Below are 17,021 nucleotides of genomic sequence, written 5' to 3'. Positions count from 1 at the left end.
TTTAAGGCAGGTCTAAATTTTAATTTAACTACAGTCACCACGGCACCCTATGGTTTCTCCTTTCTCTGTTTGTTTTCGGTCGAATGACTGGATATGACAGTTAGGGGAGGAGCTATATAGCAGCTCTGCTGTGGGTGATCCTCTTGCAACTTCCTGTTGGGAAGGAGAATATCCCACAAGTAATGGATGATCCGTGGACTGGATACACTACAAGATAAATAAATTTATCAGGTAAGCATAAATTATGTTGTTTTTTTTTTTACTAAGTGATCAATAAAAGTCCAGTTTTTTTTTTTTTGTTTTTTTTTGTGATGGTAAATCCCAGCATGTTTTTTAAACACGCTTGGATTTACCGTCATTTTAAATACTAAAATTAGTGCTCAGTATGAAGTATTTGTGCAAAGTTTGCATGCTTCTATCTAATGAAGATTTTTGTTATGAATATTTGTACTAAAGTTTACAAAATAATATAATAACTAATGTAATTTATACCCTGTAAGCACTGCATGGTGCACAGGAAATATTCCTTTGATTTAGTTTTTCTCCATCTATTGACTCTAAATGTATTTCCATATACTTATTGCAGAAATAGCCTGAATTTGGATGATTTCCGGTGAGTTTATGGTCAGCATGTCAGAGCTATTTTGCTGTGTATTGACATTTTCTGCATTTTCATACTACGAAATTGCATGCCTTTTAAGCACTGGTATATTGCCTTTACATAGTTAATTCTATATTCTCAACGTAAAATATTTCTTTAGACCTGTTTATTCAATAATTAAATTGTTCAGACTTTGGCACTTTGTTTACATTATCTATTACTATATTTTAAGTTTCTATTTTTTAGAACAATAATTTTTTTTTAGTTTTTCATATCTTGATTTAATCTATTTTAATTGTCCTGCAAAATATGGAGAAAAATCCAAAATTTGTTTAAAAATGTCTAATTTTTTCCGGCATCTTTTTGTAAAGGCAGTATGTCCGGTTACATGAACTGCAAGCATGGACATTAAAGAGAACGGTTATGTGCTGAAAAATGTATAATCATTTATGTCTCTCCTGGCTTTAAATTCTTTACCCATAGATAATTCTGCAGGTTATCCTCCGAGTTAAATATCTGTCCATAAAACTTGTCAGAAAAGGAAATTACTTAAAGTGAATGTAAATTTTGATGAATCAGTGTCCGGTCTTTAATAATCCTATTAAAAACATGGGCACTTTCATTTATCAAACTTCCTTCGCCCGTCACAAGCCTCTGTCGACGTCAGAAATGACGATTCCGGCCTTCCACTAATCACGGCGTTGCTTTAGGCAATGATTCCCCGGGGTGGGGGGGAGCCGTGATTGGAGGATGCCAGAATCGTCATTCCTGACGTAAGAAGAGGCTTGCGACGGGCTGGAGAGGCTTGCAGAAAGAAAAAAGGTATTTTAACAAAAGCAGTATAATTTAAAGTTTGATGAATGAAAGTGCCCATGGTTTTAATATGATAATTAAACACCGGGTACTCATTCCTCAAACTTTACATTCACTTTAAGGTATTCCTCGTTAGGGCCATTTTGACCAACTCCCCCTCATTAAGAAAGACATTTTTTTTTGTACAAAAAGTTATCTCTGATCTCATTAATGAAGAATGTACAAAGTAAAGAAAAGTTGTTTTTGTCCCCCCATTCTAAATATTTTGTATTTTTGCATGTCCTTTTCAGTGTTACATATAACTTTTTATGCACTTTTTGTCACGTTTGCTTTTAATTCTCCATTTACCTTATATTTTTAACTTAATAGGTTTTTAACTATTTTCCTCTATATCTCCTTGTTTTTTAGGGAAAATAGTTTGCTATGTTTGGATTTTAATAATCCTTTTTGCAGATCTGGAGTTTAGTTGTCTTTTTTTTTTTACTTCATTTTTGGGAGATGGTCTTTGTTTATGGTTTAGGTATATCCTAATATTGCTGTGTAATTGGGTACATCACATTTGTATTTTAAGTTTTGTTAAATGTATTTAGTTATGAAACCATGAGCAGAAACGTCACACTCTAGACTGCTCTTTAGATAGTGTGACTTTTAGGCAGGAACTGAAGCTTATAATTTAACACTATACAAGTCACATGATTGGTGGTAGCAATCTTCGTTTCTGTTTAGTATGTATGTAAGATATATTTTGTTTTTATTTTTCTTGGTTTTTAAAATGTATATTTCTCCAACATAGGTGTGTCCGGTCCACGGCGTCATCCTTACTTGTGGGATATTCTCTTCCCCAACAGGAAATGGCAAAGAGCCCAGCAAAGCTGGTCACATGATCCCTCCTAGGCTCCGCCTACCCCAGTCATTCTCTTTGCCGTTGTACAGGCAACATCTCCACGGAGATGGCTTAGAGTTTTTTAGTGTTTAACTGTAGTTTTTATTATTCAATCAAGAGTTTGTTATTTTAAAATAGTGCTGGTATGTACTATTTACTCAGAAACAGAAAAGAGATGAAGATTTCTGTTTGTATGAGGAAAATGATTTTAGCACCGTAACTAAAATCCATGGCTGTTCCACACAGGACTGTTGAGAGCAATTAACTTCAGTTGGGGGAACAGTGTGCAATCTCTTACTGCTTGAGGTATGACACATTCTAACAAGACGATGTAATGCTGGAAGCTGTCATTTTCCCTATGGGATCCGGTAAGCCATGTTTATTAAGATAGTAAATAAGGGCTTCACAAGGGCTTATTAAGACTGTAGACTTTTTCTGGGCTAAATCGATTCATTATTAACACATATTTAGCCTTGAGGAATCATTTATTCTGGGTATTTTGATATGATTATATCGGCAGGCACTGTTTTTGACACCTTATTCTTTAGGGGCTTTCCCTAATCATAGTCAGAGCCTCATTTTCGCGCCGGTATGGCGCACTTGTTTTTGAGGACAGCATGGCATGCAGCTGCATGTGTGTGGAGCTCTGATACATAGAAAAGTCTTTCTGAAGGCATCATTTGGTATCGTATTCCCCTTTGGGCTTGGTTGGGTCTCAGCAAAGCAGATTCCAGGGACTGTAAAGGGGTTAAATATAAAAACGGCTCCGGTTCCGTTATTTTAAGGGTTAAAGCTTCCAAATTTGGTGTGCAATACTTTTAAGGCTTTAAGACACTGTGGTGAAATTTTGGTGAATTTTGAACAATTCCTTCATACTTTTTCGCAATTGCAGTAATAAAGTGTGTTTAGTTTAAAATTTAAAGTGACAGTAACGGTTTTATTTTAAAACGTTTTTTGTGCTTTGTTATCAAGTTTATGCCTGTTTAACATGTCTGAACTACCAGATAGATTGTGTTCTGACTGTGGGGAAACCAAGGTTCCTTCTCATTTAACTATATGTATTTTATGTCATAAAAAAATTTAGTAAAAATGATGCCCAAGATGATTCCTCAAGTGAGGGGAGTAAGCATGGTACTGCATCATCCCCTACTTCGTCTACACCAGTCTTGCCCATACAGGAGGCCCCTAGTACATCTAGTGCGCCAATACTCCTTACTATGCAACATTTAACGGCTGTAATGGATAATTCTATCAAAAACATTTTAGCCAATATGCCCACTTATCAGCGAAAGCGCGACTGCTCTGTTTTAGAAAATTCTGTAGAGCATGAGAACGCTGATGATATGGTTTCTGAAGGGCCCCTACACCAGTCTGAGGGGGCCAGGGAGGTTTTGTCTGAGGGAGAAATTTCAGATTCAGGAAACATTTCTCAACAAGCTGAACCTGATGTGATTAATTTTAAATTTAAGTTGGAACATCTCCGCGCTCTGCTTAAGGAGGTGTTATCCAATTTGGATGATTGTGATTATCTGGTCATTCCAGAACCACTATGTAAAATGGAAAAGTTCTTAGAGGCCCCGGGGCCCCCCGAAGCTTTTCCTATATCCAAGCGGGTGGCGTACATTGTTAGTAAAGAATGGGACAGGCCCGGTATACCTTTAGTACCTCCCCCCATATTTATAAAATTGTTTTCCTATAGTCGACCCCAGAAAGGACTGATGGCAGACAGTCCCCAAGGTCGAGGGGGCGGTTTCTACTCTACACAAGCGCGCCACTATACCCATAGAAGATAGTTGTGCTTTCCAAGATCCTATGGATAAAAAATTAGAAGGTCTGCTAAAGATGTTTGTTCAGCAAGGTTCCCTTCTACAACCAATTGCATGCATTGTCCCTGTCACTGCAGCCGCGTGTTTCTAGTTTGATGAGCCAGGAAAGGCGATTATTAGTAATTCTTCTTCTTATGAGGAGATTATGGACAGAATTCGTGCTCTTAAATTGGCTAATTCTTTCACCCTAGACGCCACCTTGCAATTGGCTAGGTTAGCGGCGAAAAAATTCTGGGTTTGCTATTGTGGCGCAGAGCGCTTTGGTTAAAATCTTGGGCAGCGGATGCGTCTTCCAAGAACAAATTGCTTGACATTCCTTTCAAGGGGAAAACACTCTTTGGCCCTGACTTGAAAGAGATTATCTCTGATATCACTGGGGGCAAGGGCCACGCCCTTCCTCAGGATAGGTCTTTTCAAGACCAAAAATAAACCTAAGTTTCGTCCCTTTCGCAGAAACGGATCAGCCCCAAGGGCTACGTCCTCTAAGCAGGAAGGTAATACTTCTCAAGCCAATCCAGCCTGGAGACCTATGCAAGGCTGGAACAAAGGAAAGCAGGCCAGGAAACCTGCCACTGCTACCAAGACAGCATGAAATGCGGGCCCCCGATCCGGGACCGGATCTGGTGGGGGGCAGACTCTCTCTCTTCGCTCAGGCTGGGGCAAGAGATGTTCTGGATCCTTGGGCGCTAGAAATAGTCTCCCAAGGTTATTCTCTGGAGTTCAAGGGGCTTCCTCCAAGGGGGAGGTTCCACAGGTCTCAGTTGTCTTCAGACCACATAAGAAGACAGGCATTCTTACATTGGGTAGAAGACCTGCTAAAAATGGGAGTGATTCATCCTGTTCCATTAGGAGAACAAGGGATGGGGTTCTACTCCAATCTGTTCATAGTTCCCAAAAAAGAGGGAACGTTCAGACCAATCTTAGATCTCAAGATCTTGAACAAGTTTCTCAAGGTTCCATCGTTCAAGATGGAAACCATTCGAACACTTCTTCCTTCCATCCAGGAAGGTCAATTCATGACCAAGGTGGATTTCAAGGATGCGTATCTACATATTCCTATCCACAAGGAACATCATCGGTTCCTAAGGTTTGCATTCCTGGACAAGCATTTCCAGTTCGTGGCGTTTTCTTTCGGATTAGCCACTGCTCCTAGGATTTTCTCATAGGTACTAGGGTCCCTTCTGGCGGTGCTAAGACCAAGGGGCATTGCTGTAGTACCTTACTTGGACGACATTCTGATTCGAGCGTCGTCCCTTCCTCAAGTAAAGGCTCACACGGACATTGTCCTGGCCTTTCTCAGATCTCACGGATGGAAAGTGAACGTGGAAAAGAGTTCTCTATCTCCGTCAACGAGGGTTCCCTTCTTGGGAACTATAATAGACTCCTTAGAAATGAGGATTTTTCTGACAGAAGCCAGAAAAACAAAACTTCTAGACTCTTGTCGGATACTTCATTCCGTTCCTCTTCCTTCCATAGCGCAGTGCATGGAAGTGATAGGTTTGATGGTAGCGGCAATGGACATAGTTCCTTTTGTGCGCATTCATCTAAGACCATTACAACTGTTCATGCTCAGTCAGTGGAATGGGGACTATTCAGACTTGTCTCCGAAGATACAAGTAAATCAGAGGACCAGAGACTCATTCCGTTGGTGGCTGTCCCTGGACAACCTGTCACAAGGGATGACCTTCCGCAGACCAGAGTGGGTCATTGTCACGACCGACGCCAGTCTGATGGGCTGGGGCGCGGTCTGGGGATCCCTGAAAGCTCAGGGTCTTTGGTCTCGGGTAGAATCTCTTCTACCGATAAATATTCTGGAACTGAGAGCGATATTCAATGCTCTCAAAGCTTGGCCTCAGCTAGCGAGGGCCAAGTTCATACATCAACCATCAGGGGGGAACAAGGAGTTCCCTAGCGATGGAAGAAGTGACCAAAATCATTCTATGGGCGGAGTCTCACTCCTGCCACCTGTCTGCTATCCACATCCCAGGAGTGGAAAATTGGGAAGCGGATTTTCTGAGTCGTCAGACATTGCATCCGGGGGAGTGGGAACTCCATCCGGAAATCTTTGCCCAAGTCACTCAACCGTGGGGCATTCCAGACATGGATCTGATGGCCTCTCGTCAGAACTTCAGAGTTCCTTACTACGGGTACAGATCCAGGGATCCCAAGGCGGCTCTAGTGGATGCACTAGTAGCACCTTGGACCTTCAAACTAGCTTATGTGTTCCCGCCGTTTCCTCTCATCCCCAGGCTGGTAGCCAGGATCAATCAGGAGAGGGCGTCGGTGATTTTGATAGCTCCTGCGTGGCCACGCAGGACTTGGTATGCAGATCTGGTGAATATGTCATCGGCTCCACCATGGAAGCTACCTTTGAGACGAGACCTTCTTGTTCTAGGTCCGTTCGACCCACTCCAGCTGACTGCTTGGAGATTGAACGCTTGATCTTATCAAAGCGAGGGTTCTCAGATTCTGTTATTAATACTCTTGTTCAGGCCTGAAAGCCTGTAACCAGAAAAATTACCACATAATTTGGTATATCTGTTGGTGTGAATCTGCAGGATTCCCTTGGGACAAGGTTAAGATTCCTAAGAGTCTATCCTTCCTTCGAGAAGGATTGGAAAAAGGATTATCTGCAAGTTCCTTGATGGGACAGATTTCTGCCTTGTCTGTGTTACTTCACAAAAAGCTGGCAGCTGTGCCAGATGTTCTAGCCTTTGTTCAGGCTCTGGTTAGAATCAAGCCTGTTTACAAAATTTTGACTCCTCCTTGGAGTCTCAACCTAGTTCTTTCAGTTCTTCAGGGGGTTCCGTTTGAACCCTTACATTCCGTTGATATTAAGTTATTATCTTGGAAAGTTTTGTTTTTGGTTGCAATTTCTTCTGCTAGAAGAGTTTCAGAATTATCTGCTCTGCAGTGTTCTTCTCCTTATCTGGTGTTCCATGCAGATAAGGTGGTTTTGCGTACTAAACCTGGTTTTCTTCCAAAAGTTGTTTCTAACAAAAACATTAACCAGGAGATAGTTGTGCCTTCTTTGTGTCCTAATCCAGTTTCAAAGAAGGAACGTTTGTTGCACAACTTGGATGTAGTTCGTGCTCTCAAATTTTGCTTAGCAGCTACTAAGGATTTCAGACAAACTTTGTCTTTGTTTGTTGTTTATTCTGGTAAACGGAGAGGTCAAAAAGCAACTTCTACCTCTCTCTCCTTCTGGATTAAAAGCATTATCCGATTGGCTTATGAGACTGCCGGACGGCAGCCTCCTGAAAGAATCACAGCTCACTCCACTAGGGCTGTGGCTTCCACATGGGCCTTCAAGAACGAGGCTTCTGTTGATCAGATATGTAAGGCAGCGACTTGGTCTTCACTGCACACTTTTTCTAAATTTTACAAATTTGATACTTTTGCTTCTTCTGAGGCTATTTTTGGGAGAAAGGTTTTGCAAGCCGTGGTGCCTTCCATTTAGGTGACCTGATTTGCTCCCTCCCTTCATCCGTGTCCTAAAGCTTTGGTATTGGTTCCCACAAGTAAGGATGACGCCGTGGACCGGACACACCTATGTTGGAGAAAACAGAATTTATGTTTACCTGATAAATTACTTTCTCCAACGGTGTGTCCGGTCCACGGCCCGCCCTGGTTTTTTTAATCAGGTCTGATAATTTATTTTCTTTAACTACAGGCACCACGGTAACATATGGTTTCTCCTATGCAAATATTCCTCCTTAACGTCGGTCGAATGACTGGGGTAGGCGGAGCCTAGGAGGGATCATGTGACCAGCTTTGCTGGGCTCTTTGCCATTTCCTGTTGGGGAAGAGAATATCCCACAAGTAAGGATGACGCCGTGGACCGGACACACCGTTGGAGAAAGTAATTTATCAGGTAAACATAAATTCTGTTTTTACATCCATATGTAATTTGACTGTGCTGCCACCTCTTCCTTTTACATATATTGAAGGACTCTTTGTTCTGTGCTAAGCTTTTCTTTTGTGCCCATTGGCAGTGATTGTGAAATGCAACCACATTAATCAGCATGCTTAAGTTTTAATATCCGCTTCCTATTATAAAAATGCTTATTTGTGGCATGCCAGAATTAACTGTATTGAACACTGCATGGGAATGCTAAAATAATGCAGAATATGGCCACAGGCTGCAGCATTGGGTTATTTTTGGCACTCTATATCAGTGTGATCTGATCCAGATCAGTGATCAGGATTTGCAGAGATCGTTGTGCGTTGCACTTTTATACTGATATATCCATTACCGAAAATAGACGAATGCTGCAGTCTTTGGAGATATTCTGTATTTGTTCAGCAAACAAAGGCTGAATTTCAAATATTTGCCTATGCATCAGATTTTTTGTTTCAAAACGGTTTATAAGGTTAATAGTATTTTTATTTATTTATTTAAATTAAAAATTCTTTGATATTTTCTTAAAGGAATATTGTCCTGCTGAGTGTAATAAAGTGACAGTAAATGTAAAAAAATGTTACATAATTCTGCAAATAGTGCAGAATTATGTAACTTTATTTTAGCCACAGCTTTAAAAATCAAAAGATTGTATAGATTTTACCCCTCAGTGTTGCACTTACCTGGTCTCCTCCAGGCTCTTCTGATCATGTCTTCTTTTTTTGAAAGTGGTTCACTTGTAGATCAATAATAAACCTATTTGTGCTGGAGGATTGTAGGTGTTTTAATATCCTGTAGAAGAGAGTAGCTGCTTTAAAAGAAGACATCTGTTTCTTTCTTAAGATATGGTGAGTCCACAGCTTGAGTAATTACTGTTGGGAATATCACTCCTTTCCAGCAGGTGGAGGCAAAGAGCACCACAGTTAAACTGCAAAGTATCACTCCCTTACCCACAACCCTCAGTCATTGTCTTTGCCTTCGGTGCATGGAGGAGGTGAAGTTTGTGTCTGAAGACTTTATTTTTTACATTTTATCTACAAGCAAGTTTTGGGGTATAGCCGTATTCCACATCATTCCTTGCAGTCGGATAGTGGTGACTTTAAAGCAATTAGGAACTTGTAAATAGGTACTTACTGCATTTTCCTAACAATTGCTGCCATAGTTTAGAAAGTTAGAGTTGGCTACTCTGTTCTTTCTTTTTCAAAGGTCTCTGTGAGAAACTATGTCCTCTCATACCTTGTAACTGTCTACATGCCGGACAGCGGAGCAGGTAAGTACTTTTTCTTCCAGTTGGGGAGACCATGCACGTAACAAATTAAAAACACTGCTTTTTTATTGGGACTTAGATAATCCTGTTGTATGGGTTACACTGGGGCATGAAGCAGGCACTGTAGCATGTGTGAGACTAACATTTAAACTCTTTTAAAAAGAAAGGGTAAAATGTTTTTATTAGGCTTTATTTTCTGACACATATTTACTTGATAAGACAATACAAGTTTAAACTGAAAGTAAGGCTGAATTTTCTATTTCAGCAGCTTATTTATTTCCCCTTTGCTTTAAAATAAAACGATGCAACATTTTAAACGGTCAGGTTTGAAAAAAGTTATTTATTTTTTAAGACACGATGAGTCCACGGATCATCTTAATTACTAATGGGATATTCACCTCCTGGTCAGCAGGAGGAGGCAAAGAGCACCACAGCAGAGCTGTTAAATAGCTCCTCCCTTCCCTCCCACTCCAGTCATTCTCTTTGCCTACCTTAGTGATAGGAAGAGGTAAAGTGAGGTGTTAGATTAGATTCTTCAATCAAGAGTTTATTATTTTTAAAGTAGTGCCAGAGAGTGCTGCTTTGTTCTGGGGTGTAGCCGTAATCCGTATCAGTCTCTACAGTAGAGCTTTGGTGGCTTTAGAGCAATGGAAACTTGTGGGACATAATTCTCACTGCACCTCCCATATACTGTTGCTTCCCTAACCCTTAAAAATCTGAGGGATATTACTCAGTATTTTCTCTTAATTCACAGGTCCATGCGAGGAATAGGACTTCGCAAACCTGGGAGCTGCCTTGGCTGTCGGCAGTATGTGAGGTAAGTGCCGACTTTTATTTCTGGGATTTTAAGGAAGATAAAATCAGAGGAAGTTATCCACTCACTGTGTAAGTGGGACATATAAGGAGCCCTTAGTGGATATGGGCACTTTATGTTACTCAGATATAAGCTCTCCTTTATATTTGAGGAGACTATAATCGACAGCTACACACAGGCACTGGGCAATTAGAGGCAGGCATTGCAATTTTGTTCCTGGAGGTTGCTTAAACATTCATGCCGACCGGGAAAGGGGCAATCTCACGGTTTCAGTGATCACATCTCCCAGCGGCTGCATAAACAAACATGCCGACCGGGAGATGACTGCACTCACATAGCTCTCAATGGGCGTAATTGGCCATTTTGTTATTGAGCAATATAACAGTTACAGGGGTCACATCTCCCGGCGGTTACATAAACATAATGCCGACCAGGAGATTACTGTATTGTTACCGCCCATGACGGGCGGTCCTTGGGGAGGCGGCCTTTGCATAGCGCGCCTTTTTCCCCTTCTCTTCTAGAGAGCCTAAAATTTCAATGCGTAGGAGGAAATTGTGCAGTTTCTGGTCCTATTACGCGTATTCTCTTGTAATCTAATGTAATTGGGACCGGAGACTGTCTTTCGCTGTTGCGGTGGAGTTCCGGATATGGATGTACTACTCAGAGGGAGTTAGTCTTATGATTAAGGCAGGCACCTCTGCAGTTTCATGCTAATGGATACTGTTATGTTGCACGCTTAAGTTAAGCTGTTTTGCTCTATTTACACTATAATAATAAAAAGAAAAAAGTTTTCCTTTTTAAATTTTAAAGCGACAGTAACGTTTTTGTGCATTTTGCTATGATTAAAAAAAAAAATTATTTTTTTTTGGAGATCTTGGTTCTTTGTATGCAAATGTGGAACCTTCAAGTCCTTTCTGTCACTCATGTATGTGAGGAACCTAATCCTTAAGGATAGTATTTTCTGAGACAACATTTTACTATGAGGTTGTTGTCCAGAAATTTAATTTCAATTATTGTTATTGCCTTGTATTTGTATAGCGCCGCCAAGTTCCGTAGCGCAATTACAAGGTTCAATATCGCCATTTTTTTGCCTCAAGAGTCCCAAAAATGTTATTGCCCTCACATGCAGTGCCCTGCGTTTCCTCTTTAACTCATTCTGGGGTTACTTTACAGGACTTCGCTCTTCTCATATGTTCTGATGCGTTGTCTGCTTTCCCAGTATTGGTGGGAAAGTGTTAGAGGTAGAACAGACATTCAGCAAGAGAGGTTTCTAACACAGTGTAATTCCTTGTGTTGATGCCGAACTTGTTTCTCTCAAGTTTAAGCCACATCACCTCCATCTGTTACTTAAGGAGGTTTTAGCTACATTGGACAACAGCGACACCTCGTTTAAAAAAAAAAAAAGGTTTTTTTGGTACACCAGGGTTTTCAATGACAGCCATCTGTGTGCATTGCTACCGTCACTAGTGCGGCAGCATATTGGTTGAGGCGTTGCCCGATGCTATCGGGACAGAAGCTTCTTTGAATGAAATCCAGGATAGGATAATAGCCCTTAAACTGGCTAATTCCTTTACTTCAGGTGCTTCCCTTCATGTTATCAAAGCTGAGAGCAAAGATTTGGGATTTCTCTAGCTCGCAGAGGTGTTATGGTCAAAGCCTTGGTCTGCGGATTTGTCCTCTGAGTCTAAGCTTCTATATCTTTTCAGATAGCTCAGCAAACTTGGCACTGTGGCTCAGTTCTGTAACAACCCAAGGGTTGCAGGTTCAATCCCCGGCGAGGTCCACTCAACATTTGACCCTTCTGAGGTGGTTTAGATGAGCAGCGATTTGAGACCCTTACGGGTGATTAGCCGTACTCCATACATACATTCATAATTTTTTAGCTATTCATTACAAGAGGAAGACCTTGTTTGGACCTGGCCTGTCGGAGATTATTTCCCGCATCACGGGAGGTAAGGTTCGCCTTCTCCCTCAGGATAAGAGAAAAGGATGACTGAGCAATTTTCGTTCCTTCCGAAATTTCAAGTGAAACTCCCCCTCTACTGTCTCCAAACAAGATCAGTCTACTCCTGCATGGAGACCCAATCAATCTTGGAATAAGGGAAACAATCCAAAAAACCTGCTGTGGGGCCCCAGATCCGAGACCGGATCTTGTAGGGGGCAGACTTTCCTTTTTCGCTTAACTCAGGTTCGAGATGTTCAGGATCCCTGGACAATAGAGAGAGTATCCCAGGGCTGCAGGTTAGAGTTCAAATGTTTTCCTCCCAGACCAGACAAATCTTACACTGTGTAAGAGACCTTTCTAACCTGGGAATGATTGTTCTTGTCCCGGTACAAGAACAGGGTTTGGGATTTTATTCCAATCTATCATGGTTCCCAAAAGAAGAGGGAACCTTCAAGCCAATTTTAGATCTCAAGAGTCTCAACTAATTTCTCAGAGTACCGTCCTTCAGGATGGAAACTATTCGTTCCATTCTCCCTTTGATCCAAAAGGGTCAAGTTATGACATCAGTGGATTTAAAGGACGCGTACCTGCATGTTCCCATTACAGGGATCATCTCAAGTTCCTAAGGTTTGCTTTTCGGGTCAAGCACTTCCAGTTCGTGGCTCTTCCTTTCAGATTGGCCACGGCAGCCAGGATTTTCACAAGGGTTCTGGGGCCTCTTCTAGCGGTTCTAAGGCCATGAGGCATTGCGGTGGCGCCCTATCTGGTCGATATTCTCATCCAGGCGCCTTCTTGTCAACAGGCAAGGTCTCATACAGACGTTGAGCTCACTGGTGGAAGGTATATCTAGAAAAGAGTTCTTTAACCCCGAATTCAAGGGTGACTTTCTTGGAATCTCTAATCGAGTCTGTATTAATGACAGAAGTCAGAAAATCAAAGATTATAGATACCTGTCAAGCGTTTCAGTCCACTCCTCGGCCGTCAGTGGACCAGTGCATGGAAGTAACCGGACTGATGGTGGCGGCAATGAACATCATCCCGTTTGCTCGGTTTCACCTTAGACCTCTGCAATTGAACATGCTCAGGCAGTGGAATGGAGATTATGCAGACTTGTCTCCTTGAATAACTCTGGATCAGGAGATGAGGGACTCTCTTCAATTGTGGTTGTCTCTGGATCATCTATCCCAGGGAATCTGCTTTTGCAGACCATCCTGGGTGATTGTGACAACAGATGCCAGTCTTCTAGGGTGGGGAGCTGTCTGGGGTTCCTTGAGGGCTCAGGGAGTATGAACTCAGGCTGAGACTCTTCTTCCTACAAACATCCTGGATCTAAGAGTGATCTTCAATGCTCTTCTGGCCTGGTCTGTTATCCTCGGTCCAGTTTTTCAGATTTCAACATAACTTCAGTGGCTTACATTAATCATCAGGGAGGAACGAGGAGTTCCTTAGCGATGACCGAGGTTGCCAAGATAATGCGGTGGGCGGAGACCCATTCTTGCTATCTGTCGGTGATCCACATCCCAGGAGTGGATAACTGGGAGGCGGATTTTCTGAGCAGACAGTCTTTTCATCAGGGGGAGTGTGAACTCCATCTGGACGTGCTCTCCAGCCTGATTCTCAAGTGGGGTTGGCCGGAGTTGGATCTCATGGCATCTCGACAGAATGCTAAGCTCCCGATGTTCGGGTCGAGGTCCAGGAATCCCCAGGCGGAACTAATAGATGCTCTGGCGTTTCCTTGGTCTTTCAGCCTTGCATACCTATTTCCTCCTTTTGCGCTTCCTCCTCGAGTCATTGCTCGAGTCAAACAGGAGAGGGCGTCGGTCTTTCTTATTGATTCGGATTGGCCTCTCAGGATTTGGTATGCAGATCTGGTGTGAATGTCATTTCTACCACCTTGAAAACTTATGTTGAGGAAGGACCTTCTGATTCAAGGACCATTCCTTCTCCCAAATCTAGTTTCTCTGAAGCTGACTGCTTGGAGATTGAACGCTTAATTTTATCCAAATGGGGGTTTTATGAATCGGTCATAGGAACCTTGATTCGGGCTCGTAATCCTGTGTCTAGAATGATTTACCTTAAGATTTGGCATAAATATCTTTATTGGTATGAATCCAAGGGCTACTCATGGAGTAGGGATAGGATTCCTAGGATTTTATCTTTTCTCCAAGAAGGTTTGGAGAAGGGTTTATGGACGAGTTCCTTAGGGGGTCAAATCTCAGCTTTCTCGGTTTTCTAACCCAAACGTTTGGCAGATGTTCCAGGCCTTGGTTTTTATCGGGCCTGTGTGTAAGCCAATTACTCCTCCATGGAGTCTTAATTTAGTTTTCAATGTTCTTCAAAGGGCTCCGTTTGAGCCTATGCATTCCTTAGATATTGAGTTATTATCTTGGAATGTTTTATTTCTTGTTGCTATTTCTTCAGCTCGTAGAGTGTCTGAACTCTCGGCGTTACAAGACTCTTCTCCTTATCTTATATTCCATGCAGATAAGGTAGTTTTACGTACTAAACTGGGTTTTCTTCCTAAGGTTGTTTTGGATAGGAACATTAATCAGGAGATTGTCGTTCCTTCTTTGTGTCCTAATCCTTCTTCTCAGAAAGCACAATCTGGACATGGTTCGTGCTTTGAAGTTTTACTTTCAGGCGACTAAGGACTTTCGTCAATCTTCTTCTTTGTTTATAGTTTTCTCTGGAAAACGTAAGGGACAGAAAGTTACGGCTACTTCTCTTTCTTTTTGGCTGAAGAGTATTATCCATTTTGCTTATGAGACTGCTAGACAGCAGCCTCTAGAGAGAGTTACGGCTCATTCCACGAGGGCTGTTGCTTCCTCATGGGCATTCAAAAATGAAGCTTCTATGGAACATATTTGCAAGGCTGCAACTTGGTCCTCTCTTCACACTTTTTCTAAGTTCTACAAGTTTGATATTTTTGCCTCGGCTGAGGCTGCTTTTGGGAGAAAGGTTCTTCAAGCAGTGGTGCCTTCCGTTTGGGTTCCCTGTCTTGTCCCTCCCGCATCATCTGTGTACTCTAGCTTGGGTATTGGATCCCATTAGTAATTAAGATGATCCATGGACTCATCGTTTATTAAAAAAGAAAAGAAAATTATTGCTTACCTGATAAAAAAATGTTTTTGACACAATGAGTCCACGGCCCGCCCTGTTCTTTTAGACAGGTTGTGGGTTATTGTAAACTTCAGACACCTCTGCACCTTGGCTTTTCCTTTCTCTTCCTAACTTTGGTCGAATGACTGGAGTGGAAGGGAAGGGAGGAGCTATTTAACAGCTCTGCTGTGATGCTCTTTGCCTCCTCCTGCTGACCAGGAGGTGAATATCCCATTAGTAATTAAGATGATCCGTGGATTCATCGTGTCAAAAAAAATTTTATCAGGTAAGCATACATTTTCTTTTTTGGTACTCAGTGTAACAGGAAGTAGTGCCTCTCTGTGTCGCAGCTGTAATTTAAGCTCGGCAGTTGGAGTCACATGACCGGCTTTACTTCATAACATTTCTGAGGAAAAAGTAGTTTTTCTCCATTTCTGGGTGATCCGGTCTTAATTGGTAGCGGTAATGCACCTCAGTAATTGAGGTGTGGGGTTGCCTGAGTGGTATTTTAGAAGTTTATTTGATGTTTATGAAATGTTTTTTTCTTAACTTTTCTCTCATCATTTTAGCTGGGGATCGATCCTAATTTGGGATAAAAAGTAATTTTATGCTTACCTGATAAATTAATTTCTTCTATGATACGACAAGTCCACAGATTCATCCTTTACTTGTGGGATATTATCCTCCTGCTAACAGGAAGTTACAAAGAGCACCAAAGAGCTGTCTATATAGCTCCTCCCTTAACTCCACCGCCCAGTCATTCGACCGAAGGTACAGGAAGCAAAAGGAGAAACTAAAAGGTGCAGAGGTGACTGAAGTTTCAAATCAAAAAATTATAATCTGTCTTAAATTGACAGGTCGGGCCGTAGACTCGTCGTATCATAGAAGAAATTAATTTATCAGGTAAGCATAAAATTACTTTTCTTCTATAAGATACGACGAGTCCACGGATTCATCCTTTACTTGTGGGATATAATACCAAAGCTACAGGACACGGATGAACGGGAGGGACAAGACAGATGGCTAAACAGAAGGCACCACTGCTTGAAGAACTTTTCTCCCAAAAATAGCCTCCGAAGAAGCAAAAGTATCAAATTTGGAAAATTTGGAAAAGGTATGAAGCGAAGACCAAGTCGCAGCCTTACAAATCTGTTCAACAGAAGCATCATTTTTAAAAGCCCAAGTGGAAGCCACCGCTCTAGTAGAGTGAGCTGTAATTCTTTTAGGAGGCTGCTGTCCAGCAGTTTCGTATGCCAAACGGATGATGCTTTTCAGCCAAAAAGAAAGAGAGGTAGCCGTAGCTTTTTGACCTCTACGTTTTCCAGAATAGACAACAAACAGAGAAGATGTTTGACGGAAATCTTTGGTCGCTTGCAAGTAAAACTTCAAAGCACGAACCACGTCCAAGTTGTGCAACAGACACTCCTTCTTAGAGGAAGGATTAGGACACAGAGAAGGAACAACAATTTCCTGATTAATATTCTTATTAGTAACAACATTAGGAAGGAATCCAGGTTTGGTACGCAAAACCACCTTATCAGCATGGAAAACAAGATAAGGCGAGTCGCATTGCAATGCAGATAGTTCAGAAACTCTTCGAGCCGAAGAGATGGCAACTAAAAACAGAACTTTCCAAGATAGAAGCTTAATATCTATGGAATGCATAGGTTCAAACGGAACCCCTTGAAGAACTTTAAGAACTAATTTCAAACTCCATGGCGGAGCAACAGGTTTAAACACAGGCTTGATTCTAACTAAAGCCTGACTGAACGTCTGGAACATCTGCCAGACGCTTGTGCAGTAAAATTGATAAAGCAGATATCTGTCCCTTTAGGGAACTAGCTGATAGCCCCTTCTCCAATCCTTCTTGGA

General features: G+C 41.7%; 1 protein-coding gene across 2 annotated transcripts in view; it reads left to right on the top strand.

The window, feature by feature from the left end:
- The window catches only part of SNX14 (sorting nexin 14), a 517,711-nt gene that overhangs the window by 282,741 nt on the left and 217,949 nt on the right, over nt 1–17,021 (top strand). Inside the window, exon 16 of one of the 2 annotated variants that reach the window (XM_053710492.1) lies at nt 587–613. The exons of the other annotated variant lie outside the window; for it this stretch is intronic. Within the exon in view, the coding sequence (XP_053566467.1) occupies nt 587–613 (27 nt within the window). The remainder of the gene's footprint in view (nt 1–586; nt 614–17,021) is intronic. 2 annotated transcript variants of the gene reach the window in all.

The sequence above is a fragment of the Bombina bombina genome, chromosome 4, assembly GCF_027579735.1.
Source record: "Bombina bombina isolate aBomBom1 chromosome 4, aBomBom1.pri, whole genome shotgun sequence".
NCBI classification, from domain to species: domain Eukaryota; kingdom Metazoa; phylum Chordata; class Amphibia; order Anura; family Bombinatoridae; genus Bombina; species Bombina bombina.
The sequence above is the reverse complement of the archived record's forward strand: the minus strand, read 5'-3'. Positions and strand labels throughout refer to the sequence as shown.